The sequence below is a fragment of the Natator depressus genome, chromosome 1 (genome assembly GCF_965152275.1).
Source record: "Natator depressus isolate rNatDep1 chromosome 1, rNatDep2.hap1, whole genome shotgun sequence".
NCBI classification, from domain to species: Eukaryota; Metazoa; Chordata; order Testudines; family Cheloniidae; genus Natator; species Natator depressus.
Window position 1 is genome coordinate 215,723,741 of NC_134234.1, and position 25,879 is coordinate 215,749,619.

General features: G+C 49.5%; 2 protein-coding genes across 2 annotated transcripts in view; one reads left to right on the forward strand and one right to left on the reverse strand.

Annotated features, from left to right (window-relative positions):
* Nucleotides 1–6,514, forward strand: part of ITFG2 (integrin alpha FG-GAP repeat containing 2) — a 37,480-nt gene extending 30,966 nt beyond the window's left edge. Inside the window, exon 13 of the mRNA XM_074935518.1 lies at nucleotides 6,179–6,514. Within this exon, the coding sequence (XP_074791619.1) occupies nucleotides 6,179–6,381 (203 nt within the window). The 3' untranslated portion in view covers nucleotides 6,382–6,514. The remainder of the gene's footprint in view (nucleotides 1–6,178) is intronic.
* On the reverse strand, nucleotides 377–25,879 carry NRIP2 (nuclear receptor interacting protein 2). The gene is made up of 6 exons (XM_074935572.1): nucleotides 25,223–25,879; nucleotides 13,231–13,410; nucleotides 5,652–5,734; nucleotides 5,040–5,167; nucleotides 3,768–3,820; nucleotides 377–2,017 (listed from the first exon to the last, which is right to left on the reverse strand). The coding sequence occupies exons 1-6, from the start codon at nucleotides 25,451–25,453 to the stop codon at nucleotides 1,925–1,927; spliced, it is 768 nt and encodes a 255-aa protein (XP_074791673.1). The 5' UTR covers nucleotides 25,454–25,879; the 3' UTR covers nucleotides 377–1,924.

A 25,879-nucleotide genomic window follows, 5' to 3' on the forward strand; every position in this document is an offset into this window, starting at 1 on the left:
TTCCAATACCAGTCAGTATTGTCATTAAAGATTCAGATGCACAAACAATACAGATCCAGGAGGGACTGCAGAGGGATAGGATCATAATACAGGACAATCATGACACATATGAGACAAGGCCTTTAAATCATTGGTATTACTCAGGAAAGACATGTAAAGTGCTTCACATAGGAAGGAATCATCAGATGCACAATTGTAAAACAATGAACTAGGCAGCCATGCCACAGAAAAAAGAGAGCAGGATATAATGGGTGATGAACTGAATAAGAGTCAACAGTACAACACTGCCATTAAGAGGAGCACAAGCCATTCTGAGTCGCATTGACAGGAGTATTATATGTAAAATTAGCAGGGTAATTATTCCACTCTTCTTAGCACTGGTTAAGCCTCAGAGTCCTGCATCCAGTTTAGGGCAACCCTTTTACCAAAAAAAAGACAGATAAATAAATTGGAGCGCTCAAATGAGCACAGGAGAAATAATAAAATGTTTGACAAGTGAGACCCACAAAGAGACCCAATTAGGTCCAGGGAAAAGATGGCAGAGAGGGGACGTCAGAACCATCTTCAAGTGGATGAAGGGATGTTATGAAGAGGGCTGGCATCAATTATTCTCATTAGTCGCTGAGGAGACAAGATGTAACTGGGCACAAATTGTAGAACAGAAAATTTTAGTTAAAGATTAGAAACAAAAATTAACCAATACATCCATTTGGGAATGGTGTGAGCTGCCCAGAATGGTGGCGGTGTGTCTGTCCCTTGAGACTACATACTCATCTATCAGCGATGTTTTTAGGGTAATGAAATCAGGCCCACATGTATGGAGAAGAAATGACTAAGTGACCCACCAAAGGTCCTGTCTATCCCAGATGAGTTCGTAACTCTGTGACCTGAGCTGATACTGGGAATGAGTCAGGTTCTTTGCTTTCATGCAGGAGATGTAGAGTCAATGGGGTGTGGAAGTCCAGTGGTTGAAGTTGATGGTGTCTCTGTGTCAAATCGCCAGGGTCCAGGCTGGAGGAGGAGAGTTGATGGCAGGTGTAGGCCTGGAGTTCATGTGGTATCTAAGTTGAATCCCTGGAGCTCAGAGTGAAGAAGCAGAGTCGATGGGTGTGTAAATCTGGTGACTGGAGCTCATGGCTGGTGGGGGTGTCAGCCCAGTTACTACAGTTAACGGGGAGAAACTAGCACTTGAGCTCATACAATACGGAGTCTAGTAGCTAAGGCTGGCCTGGCCAGGCCTGGCGCCTATGTATGCTCAAACGCTGCCAGAGCGTTTCAGCTCAGCATTTCCTAGAAGTCTTCCTGCTTTGAATGAAAACTCTCAAAATGCAGTGACTGCAATTTAAGCTGCTTCCAGTAAAATCCTTCCAATTTGCTCGGAGCCAGTGCAGGGTAATGAAATCCAGCTCTCCAGAGGACAGGGAGGATTGGCCACAGGGCCCTTCCCATTCAACAGGGGAAAGAGAGGCCCCTCCTATCCGGGGAGATCTGCGGCCAAAAGGGAAGGGAAACTTTTAAAACAATCTTCAGAGGCTTTAGAAGAAGCCATCATCTCTCTGCAGGCGGAACCCCTGGAGACTGCTCGCAGTGACACTACCTATGTTATCAATACATGGCAGTGTAAAAAGAAGTCACTAAAAGGGCAGAAGCAGAAACCAGCGAGAGAACGGGGACACAGAGAGAAATGAGAACAAATATCCACTCAGCACATGGGGACAAGCAGGAGGGTCCATTGCAGGGAGGAAGAACTCTCCATACAAGAGGCCAGCTTGCATCAACAACAGCGGGACAGCACCTGGCTCCCGTTTACCTCCTCACTCCCCCATGGACGCCTCAGCGCAGGACTCAGCAAGGTCCAGGTGTGTCAGCCCCAGCTGCTGGTTTCCCTGGTAAGCCAGAGTCTCCTCCCTGGGGAGCCGGCCCATCACTGCCCATGCTCATCAGAGGCATGTAAGAAAGGCAGCTCTTCACTCAGGGCTTTCAGCCTCAGGACTCCTTCCTCCAAGTCGATGCAGCACTAATGGGGGCAGACAAGAGCAGGTTACCCATAGTACGTATCAGTCACAAGGCATCAGCAGGGTACGTGGGCTGTATGGTGTCTATTACCATGGAGAAGCTGGAGCGCATCTAGTAATCAGCACCCCCCTCTTCCCTCCCTCTCGCCAAGCCAGATTTTGGACAGCACCCTCCCATCAAATTCACAGCTGCTCTTCCTAAAGAAGCTCCCTACCCTCGGCCTTCTCTTCCTTCCATCCCCCTAACACACCTGCACCTCTTCTTCTGAATATACCTCCATTGTTCCTTCCCATCCCTCGCTGTCGCTCCCTCCCGCTCCCCAGCAAGGCCCTGCTCAGGTGGTTGTCTCTCACCTTGTTCAGCACAGCCGCCTTATTCGCACATTGCATACATGGCCCTTCTTAGGGGGGCCAAGGGCATCATGCCCTCCTCCATCACCTTCCATTGGTTTTGAATCCAACTCCAACCTGGCCGCCTAGCTTCCAAATCACCCTCCGCTCCCAGCCCCCTGCCTTCATTCCCTCTGCTCTGCCACTGGGTTCCTCTCCCATCCCTCCACATGGCCACCGGGGTACACTGACTGTTTTACCTCCACCTACCCCACCCTGTGCACCTGGTTCTGTCTCTTCCCCTCCCTCCAGTTCACGGAGTCATTCAGCTCTCAGCCTAACATCAGCCCACTCATTGAGTGACACTCAGTGCCCTTCCCCATTGATTTCCCTTCCCCCATTGCTCCCTGCTTCCTTCCTCCACTTTCCCACTCGCCTTTCTACGCTCCCATTCCTGCCTCTTCCCAGCCCCATCTTTTCCCCCCAATGGAATGGTCACCCCCATTTACCTGCCTCCTCCATCTTTGCTGCCTCCTCCTTGCCAATTTACAAGGCCTTCGCAGGCCTTCTTAGCATGGTTATCATTTGGGTTTCTTTCTGCTTGCCCCCACCCTGGCCTCTCCTTCGGTAGTTCTCCCTGTTCTGCCTGCAGGACAGGGGCTCTCCCAGCCCCAGAAAGCAATCCTTCTCCTACGGAGCATTTCTCTGATGTTTTCAATAAGGGGGGCTGTGTATGTAGGTGTTTAATGGTTCCTTGCTGAAGAGAGCTCGCCAGCAAAGCGAGACAGGGGGCTTTCTCTTCAAGCTGTGCCAGGATCTAAATTGCAGACTGTGTTTCTGGGTCATTTAGTGATCAGCACCCACTGGAAGGGAACGGCTGGCATAGATGCTCTTTGTTCCTGGGTTCTGGTCCCTACTCTGGGGGGAGACAAAACCCCTGAGAGAGATTTCCCAGCTGAGCCCCCCTCCACAGAACAATTCCAAGTCTATGCACTCCGTGCATGGACAGGCCCATCCTCCTGCATGATGGAGACTGGAGGGGCTCTTCAAGATCCAGCAAAGACACTCTGAGGAAGGGGTTACTTCTGAGAGATGAAATCTCTTCTCCCCATTTCCGTGAGCAGAGTGTTTCCCCTGCTCCCTGGAAAGACACATCAGGAGTGGGAGATACTGTAGGTCTCCCAATGGGGCTGCACAGGCCTCTAGCCACTGCCTCATCCAATAAGGTTTCCAAATGACTGGAAAGGGGTTCAATTCTCATGAGACTCATACCAGCTAAGAGCGTGCTGTAGTCAGAGATCAGGAGGCGGGTTTGGCCCTCAGCATCGCATGCTTCCTGCAGCCCCAGCTTGGGGTCTCGTCGAGACGTGCCACCACACCTACATTACGTTCAGATGCAAGGAGAGGGAACCCATTCCTTACCTTGAGAGACAGCAGAGTCTGGAGGCCGAGACAGAACTCCACCATGTCATCATCTGGGGAAACGGAGAGGAAGTGGGTCAGGCTCAGGCACAGGTGTTTTCTGACTGTCTCCCTTATGCAGCACCTGAGTGACTGCCTTGTACCCATGGCTGGAACTTGCTATAAGTTATCGAAACTCTGGCACGTATGGGGTCAGCATGCTAGGCACAGCAGAGTGTGGCCACTTCATCTTCCCAGATGCCTAAACGCTGTCCTTTCCACAGCTGCAGCCTGCAGGGGTTAAGTGCTACTCTAACTGCCTGTGCTCCTACAGACAACCAGCCATCAGAGAGGCCAGAGGAGCAGTCCGACTCTCCCACACGGAGAGGAGACAGAACCAAGGGTGAGGAGAACTAGAGAGGAGAAGGGGACGAGAATAAAGTGAGCTGGGGTCAGGAGAGGGAGAGAAACCAGAAAAGAGGGAAGAATGGGTGTGGCAGGGGTATAGTGAGGCGGGCAAGAGACAACAGAGGAGCATGAACAGGAAGGGGACTGGGAGTAAATCAGCGGGCTGAGGAGAAGAGGACAGAGAGAGGCAACGGGAGAAATCAGGGATGGATGAGAAGACAAATAAAATGGGGGAGAAGGGACGGAAAGAAGAATCGATCTGTTATTTTTGTTGTATGCAGAGATTCACATACCTGGAAAAAATGCAGCCTCCCTGCCACCCCTCCAATGCCTATTAAATGGGCTTCATTCCCTACAGCTCCTCCCAACAAGATCCTGCCTCTGGACACTGGCGGGGGCTCCCAGACTCCTCTACAATACATTTCTGCAGCTGGGGACAATGATACAGAGACATCCATGGTCCCTAGAAGGAATGGATCTCCAGGTTTCAGCTGGCTAGACTCATTCCATCCAGTTGGGGGCAGTAACACACATGCTCTCTTTCAGTCCCCCCTGCCCCCTGGGAATTGTACACGGAGCAGGACAAACTAATCAATCTGAGCACTTTTAGGAGACAAAGCGAAATGGCCCACAATGGGGCTGCGGCCTGACAGCACATCATCTCCACTGCCCTTCAGCCAGTGCCCCCATTTGCCAGAGTCTCCTTGTGGAGGGGGATACAGCAAGATCAAAGTCTCTGCATTGTACACGGGACTGTGCCTTGGCCCAGCCCCGTGGGTCATGTGACCTTCCCCCCAACCCTGCTCCTAGGTGACCCATTTAGGTGTGCTCAGCAAGGAAGGAAGAAGAGATCTGGAAAGCGGGAGGAAGCTCTGCTGTGCTCACCCACGACCAGCGCTGAGCACGCCACTGTCTCCTGGCCAAGCTGCACCTCCACACACTCCACCTGGCCAACGACACTAGGGACAGGAAGGGAGAGATCCCCATTGCCAGCATCGGACACTTCCTCCAGCCTGTGAGACACAAGGGATGTTACTGCCTGAAATGAGCATGAGGGGAAGAACAATGGGAGCTCCAACTAGTTACGGGCACTTCACAGTCTCTTTGGAACTGGCCTGCAAGAGAGGGGATCTCACTCATATAATGGGGATGTCAGGAGCCAGATTCTCCAGGGGTAACCCACAGGCACTATGGGGCTGGGTTCCACTGAGCAGGTGCAAAGCATCAGCTTGGCATCTTGGGATATGCAGTATCCACAGCCAAATTGTTACCCCTCTGCCAATGCCCCTAAGTCCTGCCCTGCAGCCCCCTTGCTATTCGAGTCCTGGGCTCCCCACACTCTAAGCAGTTGGGTGTGAATGCAGGGGTTCCCGATGTGAATGGGAGTTAGGGTATGAACTGCAAGTGGTAATTTCAGATTCAGAGTGAGCACAGGTTTTAATGCCCAATTCCTTGTTTTCTATGCCACTCCCCATCTCTTCTGCACCAGGCTCTTACCCCAGCCGTTTCAGACAGCTCATGGAAATGAGGTTTTGCTGGCAGCCAGTGTTAACAGCAGCTCTCAATACCTGACCTTGGCACTAGAAGAAACATAAAGGCAGGTTAATTAATACAGGCTTAAACTGACACAAACCTTACAAAAACCCCTGGCAATAGTGTGAAAATCCCTAAAAACTAGTGACAAAAGAACATCAGAAGGTTTGGGGTTCAGATAAGCATCCACAAGTTGGGGTGCTCCTGGGAACCCATGGAGGCCCCAGCAAGACTCTGTGAACCCCACTCCACCAGCATCTTCCTCTATTTGTCTTCTTACGTGAAGCCCAGTAACCTGCCACCCCCTTCCCTTCTGGCATCTTTAGGGAAGGATGATGGGTCTGCTTCCATCTCACTATAGCATCATCCCTTGTTTCACTCTCCCTTCTGCCTACCCACTGAGCCCCTGCCACATTGTCTTGCATTCTCTTGCCACAAACTGTACTCTTGTTTGCTATCCCCCTGGAGTGAATTCTCTCTCTTCCCTCCAGCTCCAGTTCCTGTGAGTACTGGAAGAGGGTCACGGACTACCCTGCCCTGGAACCACTGCAGCATTCAGGAATTAGAAGGGGACAGACTCCTTCCCTGCTGTACTTCCTCTCTCCTTCGCACTGAGCCAGGGAGCACAGGGGAGCAATCACCATTTGCCTCCTGCTCACTCCTCCCCACAGCCCATGGTAGCATTGCTTTCTAACGTTGCGGCAGTAGCAGTTCTCAGTACTTGGGAGGGGATTGTAAAACCCAGGGTTGCCAGGAGTTGTGTGGATTGACACTGGAATCAATAGGAAACATGATCAGAGAAAAACGGGACAGAATCGCAGAACATGGTGAAGGAAAAGTCATATGAGCTCCATCCAGTCCATCCATCTTGCCCCCAGCCAGTGCAGGCCTGTTTCAAGAGCCTACTCTCCAAGGCCTTGTCCAGGACTCATTTTAAATGAGCCAAGTGATGAAATTTCCCCCCTTTCCCTTAGGAAGACTCTTCTATAGACCAACACATCTTGCTGTCATGAAAATTTCCCATATATTTTGCCTGTGTGTTAATTTTCTTCATTTCACTGTGTGAGCTAGTGCTGTGGGCCAGCTGGAGGCAACAGCAATCCTCCCAGAGCTCCCCTTAGGGTGGGGACAGTTCTATACTACCTCCAGTGCAGGATTGCCCAGTCTAACCCTGAGTACAACACTGGTAGAGATCTACTGCTCTATGCCAAGGGAGCTAATGGAGAGAAAAGGGTTAATGAAAGGGGGAGTTCATAATTTCTCGATTTCTAAAGATCAGAGGGGTAGCCGTGTTAGTCTGTATCCACAAAAACAACGAGGAGTCTGGTGGCCCCTTAAAGACTAACAGATTTATTATAAATCTTATAAGAAGTGGGTTTTTTACCCATGAAAGCTTATGCCCAAATAAATCTGTTAATCTTTAAGGTGCCTCCCGATTTCTAAACCAACTCTTTCCAAGCTTGTTATAGAAACTAATCCTCCCGGAGGGCTAACTCTAATATGAGATTTCATTTTGAAAACAAACGGCCAGTGAGTTGTGAGAGAGAGAGAGAGAGGAGAAAATAGTGAGGCTGTGAAGGAAAAATACAAGCACCTAAAATGGGGTCATAAAATAAACAGCAGTCCGAGACTTAAAAGTATTAGTGATGGACTCAAAACAATGTGTGCACAGAGAAGACCAGAACTACTGAAACTGGAAACCTCCAGCCTATCTCAATGAGTAGCTCCACTTCTAAACATCCAGGTATGTTTGAAGTAAATCAGTCCAGGGAGTTTCACAGTTACAAAGGCTTAAATCTGGCACATTCTCCACTATAATCCCCAGTTTCAATAATAAACACACGCAGTCCTTACATAGCACTTTTCACCTTCAGAATGATTTACAAACATTAGCTAATTAATCATAACACTCAGCACTTCATAAATATGAACTATTTCTCACAATGCCCCGGTGAGGCAGACAATTTAAGTGACTGGACCCAGGTCATAGAGGGTGTCAGTGCCAAGATAGATCTCAGGGAATCCTGACTCCCAGCATGATGCTTACCCTACCAAACGGTGCATCCCTCCCGTTGTGCTAAGCAGTCATTTGGATGCTAGTCAGGAAAACATGGGTGTCCTGCGAGGGAATGGGTTTGGAAGGTGCTGAATGGAGAACATGAACCTCTATATTCCAAGCCCAGCAGCAACATGCCTGGAATGTAAAACAAGGCAGAGAAACCAGCCCCAGAAGAGGCCCAAAGCACTGAGTCTATCAACCAGTACACGCTAGCACAGAAGTATCCGTCCCATTCCAGCTCCCTGGCAAATGAGCAGCCCTATCTCATGCTGCTGAGCAGCCAGGCCTGTTCTCTTCTTGTGATGAATTTCATGCATGAAAGGACTGAGAGACCCAGCCAAGCTGCTGCCTATTCAGAGCACAAACCTACTCAGCTGTACTCCATTCATGCTCACCTCCTGCCTCTTTGTACACAATGGACATGGGCACATGGAGTAGGATGTTAAAGCCTCACAGAAGGAAGCTAAAAGCCCTCCTGAGGCTGACAGGGCTGCTTCCCTGGAAGCTACTGCTGCCAATTACTTCATACAGGTCCCAGACCTTCCAACCCACTGAGGTTAAGCACCAGAATGTGCTCGGTAGAGGAGCCCACTCTCCAGTGTGCTCATTCCCTCTCCCATGGCCCCCCTCGGGTCGTGGCAGCATCTGCCTATGGCAAAAACTAGTGCCCTAAACTTAAGGCAGCTGGAAAGAGAACAGGTGCCACAAGGACTCCTCGTTGTTTTTACTGAAATGGGAAGAGCCAACCATCTGTCCCTGCTGTGAATGCTCACAGAACTGGACTGTACCCAGAAGGCCAAGTTCTGACCCAACCGCATCCAAATTTCTCTCTTTTTTCCTTTAGAACGCTGAAAAGCTGTCTCGGCCACAGAATGCTCACTGAATGGGGTGTTCATGAAACACTGACACACACACCCCAGGACCGGGGGGACGTTATGTTAGGGAAAGAAATGGGATAAAGCATGAAGTGAAAGGGTGTGTTCTAAAGGCATCTGCCTTCACATATATTATACCAAACTGTAGCACAGGGGAGGTGCTGAATCCTGCCTCCTGACTGGCTAGTAGGGTGCACAGTGCTATCTTTATGATGTGTCATGTATACTACAATAGAGACCAATGACTGTGAAGATTGCAATGGGCTGGCAGCATTTGGCTGAAACATTCCATCCCATTAATAGGTGTTGATGCTGCTGGGAAAGGGTTAAATAGGTCCTGCTGACTAACTGAGGCAGGTAGCTCATTGCTCCATCCAGATAAAAGGGAAATGGGAGTGGCTTTCTAGGAACAGAGGATCTAGGGTGTGGGCTGAGCCATCCTGAAAGAGGAACCCTAGGAGCAGCCAAGCCTTAGAAGGAGGCTTGAGCTGCACTTTGTGTAATGTTATGATTAATTGCTTTATTAATAAAACCAAACTCCAGGAAGGGGTGAGCTTTTGCCATTACACACGTGATGGACTTTGTTTTAGAGCGTGGTGGAAAGGCAGTTTCTTAGAAAGTTAACTATTCACTAATATCCACCAGATCAGTGATGTTTTGAAGGACTGGACTGTTTCCTAACTGTCTCGTGAACTCATTATAAGCCAGAGAATAATTCCTGCCCTAGAGGAACCCCTAATGATAACACAGTCTGGGTGAAAGAGCAGATGAGGACTACGAGCAGACCCGGGTTTCAGGCCTTCCTCATAGTCATTCAGAACACCCGGTTGAAAACAGACCCTGGCAGCTCCAGTCAGCACTGTTGAGTGGGCCATTAAAAGTCCGGTTGACGCAGGCTGGCAGGCTCCCTACCTCCCTCCATGTAGCTCCCGGGAAGCAGCTGGCATGTCCCTACGGCTCCTAGGCTAACGGATGGCCATGGGGGCTCCACAGGCTGCCCCACCCCGAGCGCCGGCTCCGCAGCTCCCATCAACTGGGAACCACAGACAATGGGAGCTGCGAGGGCGGTGCCTGCCGGTGGAAGCAATGCACAAAGCCCCCTGGCCCCTCCACCCAGGAGCTGGAGGAGCATGCCAACCGTTTCTGGGAGCCACCTGAGATAAGTGCCGCCTGGAGCCCGCACTCCAATCCCCTGCCCCAGCCCTGAGCCCCCTCCCACACCCACTCCCTCCCAGAGTCCGCACCCCCTCCCGCACCCCAGCCCCCTGCCCCAGCCCGGAGCCCCCTCCTGGACCCCAAACCCCTCATCCAGCCCCACCCCAGAGCTTGCACCCCCAGCCAGAGCCCTCACCCCCTCCTGCAATCTGAACCCCTCAGCCCCAGCCCGGAGACCCCTCCTGCACCCCAAACCCCTCAGCCCCAGCTCCACCCCGCAGCCTGCACCCCCAGCCGGAGCCCTTACCCTCTCCCACACCCCACCCCCTTGCCCAAGCCTGGTAAAATGAGTGAGTGAGGGTGGAGGAGAGCGAGCGATGGAAGGAGGGGGGGATGGAGTGAGTGGGGGTGGGGCCTCAGGGCACTGGGCGGGGCAAGGGTGTTCGGTTTTCTGCAATTACAAAGTTGGCAACCCTATTCAGAATTACTATAAAACTTTAAATCTGCAGCTATCAGATGCCATTATTATTTATTCAGTGTTTATTAACCAAATTTCCAGGAAAGAAAGGAGGGGAAGGACTTTTTAAGAATCAATCATTTACAAACAGCTATTTTTGCAGAAATCATGTCAGTTTCAAAGCCAGCCAGCTGCTTCCATCAACTGAGCTCTGTCTTGTGGCTGCAGCCCAAGCTCAGCACAGAGGAAAAACAGCCTCACACTGTGGGCTCCTTCAGTGTCTGTTTCCAAATGAACAATACACAAGCCCCGGTACAAAAATAACGTCTTGCTTTTGGTGTGCAGATGTCAGTCACGTGACTGACTTTCCAAAATGCCTTGCAAAAACTGCAGCTGGCAAACCGTGTGATGAAAAAGGGGCACTTTGCTATTGAACTGTCTGAAGAACTCGCATAAATCAAATAAACAGACGCCACAATGACTCTGCAGCAGAAACTATGTTTATTGGACACTGTCTGTGATCTCGGGAACCAACCAAGGCCCTAAAAGCAATTCAACTGTATAGTTGCCTTAGAGTGAAAATAATGGTAGACTGAGGATCCTCACATAATAATTACCATTGACTATCTGCAGTCAGCTTTATTTCGAAGTATATGCCAAGTACTGCAGCCAAGTGACATTATGGGGACACACGTCACCCCACATAATATTCTGTTTGCTTGCTTGGCTCTAACCTACAAAGAGCAGCTCTGAGCGGAGGAATGAGTTTCACACAGACAGATTCTGGCACAGATAACAGGCTTTCCTGGGGATGTGCTCAGTCTCTCTTAAGAACAACATCACAGCTAGGGTGACCAGATGTCCCGATTTTATAGAGACAGTCCCAATTTTGGGGTCTTTTTCTTATATAGGCTCCTATTACCCTCCACCCCCTGTCCCATTTTTTCACATTTGCTGTCTGGTCACCCTAATCACAGCTGGCAATAAATATTTCTCCCGGACCTAACTACTTACACAGAACCTGCAGCCTTCCGGTGACTCCCTCGAAAGCTACAACAACTGTTTCCGTGCACGTGTTTTTATCCCTGAAGTGAGTTAGAAAAGTTGCAGGACCAAAGGAAATGTGTACATTTCCTCTAGAGGAGTTCCTGTCTTAAGGTGGGAACACCAGAAAGCTCTGTGAATAATACTTTGACTACCACTAAGCAGAACAAAACAGGCCTGACTACAACAGTCTTCAGCGCTTCAGAATCACTGATGTGAAGGGGTTACACATTCTCTGGGGTTTTCATGGAAATTCAGACTGCCCTTCACAGGATGGGCTGGCCCTTAAAGGGCTCAGCCTCATCTTTGCCTTAGCAGATGCCTCCCCCCAGGTGTTGGGCTTTAAGGCAGATACAAGGGAGTTGAGAGGGAAAAGGAGACCTGCAAGGAAGTGGTGCCCATGCCCAGGATTAGGGATAGGGTTTTGGGAAAGCACTGTTGAGCCCAACAAGTGTCTGAAGAAACTGTGGAGCTGGGACAGACTCCATTTAAACCAAAGTGATGTTTGACCTGTGATGCTGGTTTAATAATCCAGAGCCCAAGAAAGGGTGTTATTTAACTTGCATGAGAGCCTGGGTGCAGCTCTTGGGAAGCCCAAAAAGGGAAACTGAGGCAACGGCAGGGTCTGACGCCAGGGTTGGTAAAAGACTCCATTACGTGTTGCTATGGCTGGATTTCCCTTCCCGACACCTGTCCAGCATAAGACCAAAAAAATTCCACTCTCATTCTCCATTTATGGAAATACATTGACTCCCTGATGTTAAAATAATCAAACCCCTTTATTCACCAAATTGAGGCCTTGACTACCTTGGGGCTTGAGCAAGCAGTTTAGTTACCCATATATAGTCCAACAACTCAAGCCATGACTTTACACCAGTGCAAGTCCCAGTTTGCTCTATTGCAGTTATGGCAGCATAGCTACTCCAGGGGCTAAAACTCAGCGTAGATAAGGCTGAGTATTTCTAACAGCAAGAGTCTGAAAACAAAACAGACAAATAATTAGTTACGTGGGCCTGAGATACTTGGGTTTAAACTTTCCAGAAGATGGTGTGTACATTTGTATACAACTGTGGTACCTGAGTGTGCTAACTGGAAGTGCAAAGACATATATTTTACTGAAAGTCTTGTCTTTGAATACAAGTATACTAAGGGATTTAAAGCTAGCCCCTGAAACTTAAATGTAGCTTTAAAATGTATTTTCATAATCTAGTCACCTAAAATTTACCAAAAACTGGATCTATCCAATGTGTTATCCAATAACTTTAATCACACAGCATTTGACATACTGGTGATTCAGACATACGTGGACACCCTCTGGACTTGCTTCAGAGCTTGCAAGGGGATCCTGGGGGTGCTCTCTTCAGGATGACCTTCTTATATGGAACAATTTAAGAAGAAAGGCACTACAGAAGCTAAAGTAACACCATCTCTGTGGAGCTGTTTAAAGTTTGTGGGTTCAACTGAATGAAGAAATCTTTTGAATCCTTACTAATTGCTCACATACAGTCAAAATGCAGCACTAGGTGAGCTCCCTGCTCCATGGGAGAAACCAAAATAAAGTAGATTCAAATTCAAGCAGGGAACACATAGCTGTTCTGATGAGCATAAGAAAGAAAGAAAGAAAGAAAGAAAGAAAAAGAAATCTGGCCACTGTCAGAGAGGAGATCCTGGACTGGATGGACTCTGATCTGATCCAGTTTGGCAATCGCTATGAGACAGACACAGAAAAAGGGATGAGGAATGGCAGGACGGGAGGGAGAACAGAAAAGTAGCACCTCCCCTGCTTGGGTCATTTGAAATGAGACTGGACAAAAAGCACGAGAGAACAGCCTGTAGTTAACATTCTGGCACTAGCTCCCTGGGAGTGGAGCAGATGGGATCCAGTGAGTATTTTCTATCACTAATATAAGTGAGTGTATAAAAGTGGCACTGTATACTTGCAGAGGTCCTTACCTTGCAGTGTACAAGCAGGGACACAGTCTCTTTCCTTCTGTCGTTCTCTTTCTTTTCTGCCCTGTCATCCTTGTCCTTCACCAGTGGGGATTGAACCCATGTGGTATATTCCCTGCTCTCCCCCCGCAGCTTGTTCAGATTCCCCTCCAGGAGGCGCCGTTGTACCACACTGTGGGGCTGCTGTCTCCACCACAAAGAAAAAGGACACTCTCAGCAAGGTATTGGGCTAGGAGCCAGAAAATCACCACTACTGCCAGCAGCTCTATTGGCCCAGGGAAGCAGTCTGCAAACGCTCTTTGGGCCTGGATGATCCACATACTCTCAGGGGCAACACAGGGCATGGGTGTCCGAAGTGTCCTGCTCAGTCTCCATCCCAGCCCCATTGCCTCTTCCACACAGTAGCATCTCCCCGTGGTTTGTCTACTTCAAGTGCATCTCAGACAGCAGCCCCTGCTTTAAAATTAAATGCAGTTGACTGGTTGTCTCTGCCATGTCCTCCCCCGCATGGCCTTGTCTCTGGAGAGCTCAGTGCAGTCATGACAGGAGAAGGACCTCCTGACACACCATCTCCAAATACATATCCAGTCCCACAGTGAGTCAGTCTCACACGCCTCACACCCACTTACCTCCACACGTACCCTACCAGACATGCACATGTAGACACACAGAACCCAGCCCTATCACACTCTGTGATGGGGCAGGTACCCACACAGGCAATGCAAGAGTTAACTGGAGACAGAGAGCACTTAGAGTACCTGGCTGCACCTGGAGAGTGGGCCAGGCCTAACTGAAGATGAAGCCCAGCTGGGGGAAGAACTGGGTGGTACCCATAAAGGAAGGAAGCCCTAAGGCAAAGGGGCCTGTAGGGTGAGAAGGGAAGAGCTGGTCAGCTTGTGCCTATGGTGTGGTGGAAGGGCTGGAAGAGAGGCAGGTATACAGTAAGCCTAGGGAGAGGACAGGGCTGTGGGAAAGGGTCTGAAGGAAGAAGTCCAGGGAGGAGTGTGAGGCAGCAGACCTTTGCTGCTTGCTATGGGGTCCCTGGACTGCAACCCAGAGGAGAGGGAGGGCCTGGGCTCCATCCACCACTGTTCCACTGGAAAAGGTGGTGTGGTAACACTGTGAGGCAAGGGGGAGAAAGGCTGTTGAATTGGAGCTGGGAGGCACTGCTCTGCAGGTGGGTGGGAGGACAGGCCTGTAGAGGCCAGGAAGGGATGAAGAGTCTGGCAGAGCATCCCTGGGTAGGGGTGAAGAGTGATATTTGAGTTCATTGGACTCTTTGCCCGCCCTGGGGGAGGGGCGGGATGAAGCATAACTTGGCTGGAAGGAAGACCACTGTAGGGCCAGAGGGGCTGTTGGCAGGGGTGCTAGAAAAGGAGAGCCTGCTAGGTCAGACCCAAAACAGGTGTGCTAGGGGTGAGTCTACTCTTCCAAATCCCTCCCACAGAGTGACCCCCCCACACAACATAGCCTGGTGCGGCAGCACAAAGGACACAGTAGGATACAATACGTGCCTCAGAGTGATGTGTGGGTGCAGGGCTGTAACTGGGGCACAAAGTGCAGGGTGGAAAAGTGGGGATTGGAAGAAAAAGGTGGGGGGAAATGTACCTGCTTGCTTCCCACTGATATGTAACTGTTGAGGGGGGGGCATAACTTAGAGATTTTTGGGGGGGGGGTATGTGACTGCCCCACTGAGATTTTCAAACTGTGGGGTGTGCTCCCGGGGGGGGGGGAGTGCAGAGCAATGTTTGGGGGGGGGGAGCAGTAACACTGGGGGATGAGCAGCAATACCAGATGGGGTTTGGGGAGGGAGTGCCACCTGCATCCCCCCACTCACTTCAGTGGGCCACCCAGCCTGTCAAGGTTGGGGTGTGTGCAACCAAAAACATCGAGGGGGGCTATGTGACACTGTGCCCCCCCACACCCACCCACCATGTCTGCTCATCCTAGGTGCTAAAAATGCCTAGTTACAGCTCTGGGTGGGTGTCTTCCTCCACAGTCTTACTATAAACAGAGTTTCTAGGGTATTTTAAGGCCTGCCTGGCAAAAGAGATGCTTCTCCCTCCCAGCAGTGGCAGGATGTCTCACCTCCTGCAAGGGGTAATGGCAGGAGGGCTGCTGGAAGGCCATATTTGCTCCCTAACGGGAGCAGCTGCAGCAAAATCAATGGCCAAGTACTCCTTATCCCCCTTCCCTGCAGGATAGTAGCAACTTCTCCTCTTCCACTCTGCCTAGGCAGAGGAGGGGGTGGGGAAGAGCTACTTGTCAGACAACATTGAATACCTTGGTAGGAGGGGGTGACTGCTGCTTCCAAAGGGAGCTCAGCAGCTGCCTGATGGTGAAGTCCTCATCTAGTGTTTACTCTGTCCCTAAGTAGGGACTGTAAGGGCTGAGTAAAATCCAGTAATCAGGGCAGCTAATCTGTGGTTCTGCCTGCTTTCCATGTGGTGCAGACTATAACCCTTCCACCTGGGATCTGATGATTCTGACCTGGTAAGGGAGATCTCAGTCATAGCTGCCTAGGAAGAGAGAAGGGCTACTGGATCTGGCCAGGCTGCCTCTCCCTAATGACCAGCTGCTTCCACCTTCCTCTGAAATATCCAACTCTCTGACTGTGGATGTTTAGGCCTGAGGGCTTTTTTACCACCATGCAGTGTGAATATCTGAGAGGGAAAAGGCCTACTGAGTCTATCTACCTACAAGTGCAAGATACACTGTAATATCCTTACAGAGAACATATCCCTCTGCATCCCATTAGTTGTCAATTTGATCTTGACCATAAGGCTACGTGAGCCTTTAGATTAAACCTTAAATGGAGCCCACTGTAGCTCTAATTTAGCAGCTTCCCCAGTGATGAAAGCAGGTCTCTTGCTCTATAGTCTCGACTCTGCCAACAATGCACTGAGTGGTCTGGGGCAAGACATTCAACCCCCCCTGTGCCTCAGTTTCCCTACCCATAAAATGGGAAGGATAATAGCTTTGTAAAGTGCTTTGGGATTTAAAAAAAAACCACCATCTAAGGTTAAAGAATGAAAGTAATTACACCCTGCATCCCAGTCTACAAGCTAAAAGGGAGGTCTGCTATTTCATTTTATTCTCTAAATACTCCAAGCTCGGTGTAATGAGGCTTTAGATTATAACCCAATACCAGTCAGGCTGCCAGCTAAGACTGGGGCCATGGGAAAAGGGCAAGGGACTCCATATTCCCATCCTCTCTTCCCCTTATACTCTCGCACAGTCTGGCATCCAACGGGCTTTTCTCTCCCTCACAGGGAACTTTCCCACAGGAAGCGCAAGCCCTCTCCAGCTGCTACCTCTGTCACTCAGGCCAGGAGAGGGTCAAGCACTGATATGCGGAGCTAAGCTTTGGGACAGCAAGGGCATCTGTTCTGAGCGCAGAGAACATGATCTTCTCTGTCTCCTGCATCGCTGAGGAGAGCTGGGAATGAAGAGGAGACAGGACAAGAAATGCAGCGTGAGAGAGAAGATGAACTGGACAGATGGTGAGTTGGGAGGTGAGGGGAGGAAGAAGGCCCAGCCAGGGATGGCTCCTGGGATGGCTGGGCAGTGTTCCCTGTGGAACCCGTCAGTGCTGCTCCTTAGCCAGCAGAAGTTGAAACTAGTTCAGTGAACCACAGCACATCCATTTTCCCTTGCACCTCCTGAACTGAGAGTCCTACCCTGGCAGGGCCCAAGCTCCCAGAATCCCAAGTGTAGGGACTAGCAGCACTGCCCTGCCAAGCAAATACACCTTTGCTAGCAATCAGAATTCCCAGCTATGATGTAAAACAATTGCACGTGGCCAAGTTTCAGTTTTATTCCTCGTCTTGTTTTTCAGCTGTTGGAGTCATGTGATTACTTGAGAATCTCAGCTTTCTTTTCTCTGTTTTAAATAAGTTTCTAGCCCTCATGTTTGCAGAGAGAAGCTGAAAAACATGAAGGAAGTGTACCGTAAAGGCAGAGATAAACATTCCAACCTTTATTATTTAAAGAAATCTCAGGATTTTTAAGCCAGACTTGATTTTTAAGTGCTTGGGATCGGTAATACTGAAACATAGATAATGTCCATTCTGGGTCAGACCAATGGTCCATCTACCCAATATCCTGCGCTCCAACAGTGGCTGGTGCCAGATACTTCACATATAGAGAACAGAGCAGGGCAATTATTGAGGGATCCATCCCCTGTCGTCCAGCCCCAGCTTCCGGCAGCCAGAGGTTTAGGGACATCCAGAGTGTGGGGTTGCTTCCCTGACCATCTTGGCTAAAAGCCATTGATGGACCTATCCTCCAGGAACTTATCTCGTTCTTTTTTGAACCCTGTTATACTTTTGGCTGTCACTACAACCCCTGGCAATGAGTTCCACAAGTTGACAATGCATTGTGTAAAGAAGTACTTTTTGTTTGTTTTTAAACCTGCTGCCTATTGATTTCATTGGGTGACCCCTGGTTCATATGTTATGTGAAGGGGTAAATAACACTTCCTATAGGCACTGACTTTTATTTTTCCCCTGGGGTGCTCCACCTCCACTCTGCCCCGAGGCCCCATCCCCACTCTACCCCTTTCCCTGAGACCCGCCCCCCCCCGATCTGTCTCTTCCTGCCCCTGCTCTGCCTCCTCCCTGAGGCCCCACCCCTGCTCGACGACTTCCTGCCCCCACTCCACCTGCGAGGCCCCACCCTCGCTCCACCTCTTCACACCCCTGCTCCAACCTCTTGCCCAAGGCCCCCGCTCGCTGCTTACTGCTCTCCGCCCTCCCCCAGCTGCCGAACAGCTGTGGCTGGTGGGTGCTGAGCACCCACTATTTTCTTCCCGTGGGTGCTTGAGCCTCGGAGCACCCCTAGAATCAGCGCCTATGGCACGTATTCACTTTCTCCACCATCATTCACAATTTTATAGACCTCTAACATATCCCCCCCTTAATCATTTTTTCCAAGTTGAACAGTCCCAGTCTCTCTAATCTCTCAGATGGAAACTGTTCCACACCCTTAATCGTTTTTGTTGCCTTTCTCTGTACTCTTTTTCAATTTTGATATACCCTTTTTGAGACGGGCTGACCAGAACTGCACATAGTATTCAAGAGGTGAGTGAACCATGAATTTATATAGAGGCAATATATTTTCTGTCTTATCTGTCCCTTTCCTAATGGTTCCTAACATTCTGTTCGGTTTTGTGACTATTTACACATTGGGTGGATGTTTTCAGAGAACTATCCACAATGACTCCAAGATCTCTTTCTTGAGTGGTAACAGCTAATTTAGACCCCATCATTTTATATGTATAGTTGGGATGATGTTTTCCAATGTGCATTAGTTCACATTTATCAACACTGAATTTCATCTTCCATTTTCTTGCCCAATCACCCAGTTGTGTGAGATCCCTTTGTAATTCTTTGCAGTCTACTTTGGACTTACCTGTCTTGAGTAGTTTTGTATCATCTGCAGACTTTGCCAGCTCAATGTTTACCCCTTTTCCAGATCATTTATGCATATATTGAGCAGTACTGGTCTCAGTATAGGCTCTTGGGGGACCTTGTTAACTTCTCTCCACTGTGAAAACGGACCATTTACTCCAACCCTTTGTTTCCTATCTTTTGACCAGTTCCGGATCTGTGAGTAGGACCTTCCCTCTTATTCCATGCTCTTATTCCTTATTTTGCTCAAGAGCCTTTGGTGAGGGACCTTGTCAAAGGCTTTCTGAAAATCAAAGTACACTATATCCACTGGATCACCCATGTCTACATATTTGTTGACCCCTTCAAAGAATTCTAATAGCTTGGTGATGCATTAGTTCCCTTTACAAAAGCTGTGTTGACTCTTCCCCAACATATCATGTTTCATCTATGTGTCTGATTCTGTTCTTTACTATAGTTTCAAACAATTTGCCTGGTACTGAAGTTAGGCTTTCCGGCCTGTAATTGTTGGGATCGCCTCTGGAGCCTTTTAAAAAAAAATCGCAGTCACATTTAGCAATCCTCCTGGTACAGAGGCTGATTTAAGCAATAGGTTACATACCACAGTTTGTAGTCATGCAATTTCATATCTGAGTTCCTTCAGAACTCATGGATGAATATCATCTAGTCCTGGTGACCTTTACTGCTTAATTTATCAATTTGTTCTAAAACCTCCTCTACTCGCACCGCAATCTGGGACAGTTCCTCAGATTTGTCACTTAAGAATGGCTCAGGTCTGGCTCTCATCCTCTCCAGTGAAGACTGATGCAAAGAATTCATTTAGCTTCCCTGCAATGGCCTTGTCTTCCTTGAGTGCTCCTTTAGCACCTCTATCATACAGTGGCCCCACTGATTGTTTGGCAGGCTTCCTGCTTCTGGTGTACTTAAAGTTTTTGCTGTTTTTGTGTCTCTTGCAAGTTGCTCTTAATTCTTTTTGGCCTGCCTAATAATTCTTGACTTGCCAGAGTTTTTCTATTTTCCTTAGTAGGATTTGACTTCCAATTTTTAAAGGATGCCTTTTTGTCTCTAACCACCTCTTTTTGTTGCTTAGCCATGATGGTTTATATAGTTTGTCCCTATTATGGTGTGTTTAAAGCATTTCCATGCAGGTTGCAGGCATTTCACTCTTTTGACTGTTCCTTTTAGCTTCTGTTTAACTAGCTTCCTCATTTAACTTTTTGAAGTTAAATGCTCCTGTGGTGGGCTTCTTTGGTATTTTGCCCCCTACAAGGATATTAAATTTAATTACATTATGGTTGCTATTACTGAGTGGTTCAGCTATATTCACCTCTTGGACCAGATCCTGTGAACCTGTTAGGACTAAATCAGTAATTGCCTCTTCCCTTGTTGTTCCAGGACTAGCTGCTCCAAGAAGCAGTTATTAGTGGCGTCTAGAAATTTTCTCTCTGCATCCCCCCCTGAGGTAACATGTACCCAGTCAATATGTGGATAGCTGAAATCCCCCATTATTGCTGGGTTTTCTGTTTTTGTCGCCTCTCTAATCTCCCTGAGCATTTCACAAGCACCATCACCATCCTGGTCAGGTGGTCAGTAGTATATTCCTACTGCTATACTCTTATTATTCAAGCATGGATTCTATGGTACTGTTGGATTCATTTAGGATATACTGATCCCTGGTACTTGAGGTGTCTGTGGGGAGGAGTATTTTGGGGTGCTGGCAAAGTAACACCCCAGTCTGAACTTCTCTGTGACATCAAGATCTCTCAAACTCTGCAGGGGAGAATCTGCCCCATGGCACTTATTCACCTCCCATGATCCAGGAGAGAGTCAGAAAGCAGATCAGGAATGAGACAGAGGTGCATGTGTAACCCACACACCTGCTGGGTGTGGTGTTCTGTCCCATCTAGTGGCACCAAGACCACTTATAAAGAGAGAGTAATGAGTCTGCTCTACAGCCTTCGCTAAGGGCCATATGGCTTTTGGCTCATGCAGTAGAGGCTCCTGCACTGAGCTCCAGAGGGCCCAGGTTCAATCCCGCCCGACGATGACCAGAGTGTCGGTGTTACACATGGGGCTATGGTGTTACAGATGTGGATAGACCCCCAGGCTCAGAACCCAGGTCGCCTGACTCCATTCCCAGCTTGGCCATTGGCCGGCTGTGTGCCCTCGGGCAAGTCACAGCTCTGTGCCTCGGTTTCCTCATCTGTAAAATGGGGCTAATGATGCTGACCTCCTTTGTAAAGCGCTTTGAGATTAAAAAAGCTATATATGAACTAGGTATTATATTATCATTTCCCTGCCTGTGGTACCATGATCTACAGAGTTCACAGTGGGTGATAATTTGCAGCCAAAAATACATCTTCCCACAGGCACACGAAGTACCCGGGGCTGCTGTATGTTTCATGTCACTCCAGAAGATCTAAGGTCTGCTTTTCCTCTCGCCCCAGTATAAATCAGGAGTGCCTCTACTGAAGTTAGTGCAGTCACACCAGTGTAAAACCAGAGTCAGTGGAGAATCAGGCCCTAGAGCTGGCTGACTAGTACAGGAAGAGATTCACAAATATTTTCACACAAACGGTGAGTTCACCACGGCAGTTACTGGTGGGGTCATAGTGTTCGTTGTTCAACTAGTCATACAACTGCTTTTGTTTGTGAGAATGGTCACAAATCCTAAAAGTTTCATGATTTTATCACAAATCCCAACCTTCATGTCTGAAAGTTTGTCATAATTTACTCACTATTCACCTGTTTAAAAAATTTCAGTCAGCCAATGGTGGATCAGATACAATAACATGTGACTTAAGTGACCAATCAGGGTCAGTTCATGAACAATTTTCAAGCAGAAAAAAGGCCTACGTTTGTCTGATGAACTCTCCATGAAAAGGAGTCAAACCACTCTACAATGCACAACCAGTCAGAATGGGTCCCATAGCTAGGCAGTGCTACAAATTCCTAAACATGAAACTACATTAGGCCAGGGGTTCTCAAACTGGGGGTCGGGAGGTTATTACATGGGGGGGTCAAGAGCTGTCAGCCTCCGCCTCCACCCCAAACCCCATTTTGCCTCCAGCATTTTTAATGGTGTTAAATATATAAAAAAGTGGTTTTAATTTATAAGGGGGGTCATACTCAGAGGCTTGCTATGTGAAAGGGGTCACCAGTACAAAAGTTTAAGAACCACTGCCTTAGGCTGTAGGTTCTTCAGAGCAGGGACTGTATCTTCCTATGTGTGTATTCGATGCTGCATTGTGCTGCATGATCTCCCTCTGGATGCTACCACAATAAATCATGTCTTGGATATGGTCTGATGGATGGTGCAGGGGGAAGGTGAGACATGTTTCCCTATAGTTTCTACCCCCTGTTGACTCGGTAAGAAGCTGCCCTGAGTAGGCCAAGAGTGAACTCTCCCCATCCTCAGTAGCTAGAGGCTGTAGAAATATAGGAACAATAAAGAAAAAGGTGGGGTAGGTGATAACTAGATATTGCTCCCTGAGCTTAGGCTGTCAGCTGATCCCCCTATATCACATGGAGAGTTAGTGCTTGTACATTGCCCAGCGGGGTGAGTGTGACAGATATTGCAACCCCAGGCAGTCTCTTTGGGGACCATTGTATTAAATGTATGACTGTTTTCTGAATGATTGTGTTCTGCTCCATGGGAGGGGGTTGCCACAGCTCCTCCAGGAACTAAAAACAGTGGGGTGGGCTGGGCTGGGCTGATTACCCCAGGATTGTAAATGGCTCCAGAGAAGCACCACTCCATAGGGTGTCGGCATGTACTGGTTCAAAGTGAGTTTTCCAGAGACTCAAAGAAAAGGTTTTTGATGTAAAAAGCTGAGCTTGAATGAACATAGCCCCTTCGGTTTTGCTTCAGCAAGTGGACAAGACCCTCTGACCAAAGGGGCAACCAGCACTTGCAGAAGGATTGGAAGGGGATGTTGGGTCCCATAAGGAAGATGGGCGATTCCTGGCATGTTTGTTATAAGTGCATAGGAACTTTTATTGTCTTTGTTTTCTCTGTGATACTTTTGTCCTTAAAATGTAGTCTGCTGAGAGAACTGGGTGGTAACTCATAATGGCTGGCATTGCACTGTTCATAGCCCTCTGGGAGAAAGCACAGCACAGGGGCTGGCCTGTAGGCAGACTGGTTTGCTGGGGATATCAATGTAAGGCAGGGGGCTGTGCAGCCTTAATACCCACAGACAGAAGGGAGTGGGACAAGGGTCCCTGTCAGAGACAGGTGATGGCTGGAGGCCGGAGACCTGACTGGGCACCATAGGCGCCAACTCCGTGGGCACTCCAGGGCTGGAGTGCCCATGAGGAAAAATTAGTGGGTGCTCTGTACCCACTGGCAGCCAAGCTCCCCTCCCCCCACACCCCATCTCCTCCTCCACCTCCTCGCCTGAGTGCACTGTCCCCACTCCTCCGCCTACCTCCCCAGCACTTGCTGCTGCCAAACAGCTGTTTGGTGGTGCTTAGGACTTTCCAGGGGGGATGGGGGAGGAGCAGGGATGCAGCATGGTCAGGGGAGGAGGTGGAGAAGAGGCAGGGTAGGGGCGGGGACTTGGGGGAAGGGGGTGGAAATGGGGGTACGGACTTTGGGGAGGAGGTGGAATGGGGGCAGGGGTGGAGTCGAGCACCCACTGGGAATGGTGGAAGTCGGTGCATATGCTAGGCACTCCTAGAGTGGACCACGGACAGGAAATACAGGTGCGTGTAGGGGTATGTTTATGACAGATTGTGATATGGAGACACTCCCTCATAAGGGACTGTGTTGTGTGGGAATCTGGAGATGTGCCCTGGAGGGGGAGGGTGGGTCTTGGGAACCCAAGACTCTGCAGCAGTTCCGTAGAGACACACTTTGGTGTGTGTTGTTAAAGTTTTATTTTCTCATTCTTTGGTTTATTATCTAATGAACCCCAAGATTGTTACAGCGCAGTTCCCTGAAATACTGACCGAGATCTCTAGGTTTCAAGGAGAGTCAGTGATGGTCCCTCTAGCCTGCTCCCCTGGGGGCTGGGGCTGTCAGGAGATGCCCCTGTTGAAGGGTCACCGACTCACAGCTGTAACTCCCTCCGTCCCAGCGACAGAGATGGTCCGTCCCCGTCTTGCCTGTGCAGCCGGCTCTCCGTGAGCTACTTGCCGGGGCTGGGAGAGCACAAATCCGGGGGCTCAAAGAGCCAGGCCTGCTGATGCCCAGCAATGGAATTTCATGTGTTCGTAACCAAATTGTAGGGCTGGGATGGCTTGCTTACATACATGGGTGGTGATCGCGTTTTGTGAGCAGGGAGGGGTTTCCCATACCAGAGCCGGTAGCAGAGTGGACACCGAGGCTGATGTGGTCTGAATGTGCACTCTAGGGAGAGCTGCGCAACGGACTCAGCCTGCGTGTGAAGCTGGTGAGGGATGGTCCCAAAGCAGAGACGCAGTTGAGTCTGACATGGTGCTGATCCCCAGCCAGCATGTGGTGGGATGGTTGAGCCCAAGAGAATCAGAAATCAACAAAGAAATCCATATTAACCTGTGAGATTCATTTCCATGCAGCCTGGAATGCCTAGGAACTGGATTCCCCCTAATGCCCCGGCTCCCAGGCAAGACAGCACTATCACTAGTAGCAGTGAGGCCTAAAAAGAGAGCAGGAAAATACCCCGCAGCAGAGAGAGTTGACCTAGTGCCCCGTACTTGCCAGGCCAAGGGGCTGCCCCACCTCACTAGCAATCAGATCACCTCAGAGCCCTTGATTTCTTTGGGTCTGGTCAGTGACTCCAGGAGCCCTTATCAGTTTGGCAAAACAACCTGGAGCTTGCAGGGGAAAGGGGCTGGAAGCAAAGCCATGCGCTCCACTGGGAAACAGGATTTCAACCCAAATCCTGGATCAACTTGTGGTACGCTATGAAGAACAGTGGGTAGTGGGGAAAACTGACAGAGTGCAATGGGAGGGGGAAGATGTACTTAATCAGGGGGGAATCCCAGGGGAAATCATTCCCTGTCCTTGTTATACATACCCAGGGGAAATCATGCCTGGTCTCCAGCTTCTACCCAAACTGCTGCGGCACATCCCCTCACCCCCTGGGGAAATGTGCCAAAGCAAATCCAAACCTGGGGAACTGCACAGAAAAGTGAAAAGTTTTTCAACACAAGACCCCAAAGTTTCGGGATTGGTGGGTCAGTTTACTGCAGAATATGAGAGGGACCACTTCCATATTAGATCATGCAGGAGTCAATGTAGTGGTTCACATCAGTCCAGCATGTAAACAGACATGTAAAACATACACAGAATCCCCATACAAGTTACATGTATTCTTGTACTGTGGACTGGGAGCTGGATCTGAGAGCTAGGGGGAATCCCCTACCTTCTACTTTCTCCTGGCTATGGAGGGAGTTAGACCTCATGAGGATGACTGGGGAGAAAGATGCAGAGAGTGGGGGACATCTCCCTTCCCTTCACCCACCCCAGCCCTATAATGACTCTGATGGGCTGTTTGTTGTGCCTGGACCTGTGATTCTTTTCCCAAATTAGGGGGATGCCCTGGTATCACTAGGAGGAGAGGAGCATCCTGTTCCAAACTGGGTCCCACTTGACTTACCAGATCCTTGGAGGTGCCCAGCCTCTTTAAGCCATCCAGGGGCAGCAGGTCAGCAGAATCCTTGTGCACAAACTGGGTTGCCTGTTTCAGTCGCCTCTTCTGTTGCAGGATGGCTTTATCCTGCAGCTCCACCTCACGCGGCCTTCTGTCCGGATCCTGAGTGTCTTTGCTCTGCTTTTCCTCCCCATCCTCTGGCCCCACTTCCTGGGCACAGGTCTCCCTCGTGCTCATGGTTAAGAGTCCAGCTGGGCAGGTCTGTCTTGGGATGGCAGAGCGCTCTCTGGGCTCCCTCTCTGTGCTTGTCTGCCCTCCTATGGCTCACTCGGGATCTCTGCTCTCCCTTGCTCCTTCTCTCATCTGTCTCAGTTATAACTGCCCCATCGCTGTAGTACCTACGCACCCTTCTCTCTCTCTCTCTCTGGCTTTCCCCCTGTGCCCAGCTCCTTTCCTCCCTCCCTTCTCCTGCCCTGACTGCAGTTCTGCCTCCTCCACCCGGTGGGTCCCTGCTGTAGCAGAAAAAGCCCCACGTCAGAAATCAATTTCCATAAATTGCAGCAGAGAGACGGTAAGATGCTTTGGCTGGAAAAATCCAGCAGCAGAAGGATGGCCCTGCTGCTGGGGGTTGGACTCACCTTCCTCCTTCTTTGTCTGTGTGCG

Bases quoted from the DNA above. Each gene is read 5' to 3' on its own strand.
- NRIP2 (XM_074935572.1), bottom strand. From the start codon at position 25,453: ATGAGCACGAGGGAGACCTGTGCCCAGGAAGTGGGGCCAGAGGATGGG. The intron at 13,411-25,222 runs GTAAGTCAAGTG...TGGTGGAGACAG, and splicing joins TGGGCACCTCCAAGGATCTG to CAGCCCCACAGTGTGGTACA. The intron at 2,018-3,767 runs GTAAGGAATGGG...TGCCCCCATTAG, and splicing joins AGACTCTGCTGTCTCTCAAG to TGCTGCATCGACTTGGAGGA.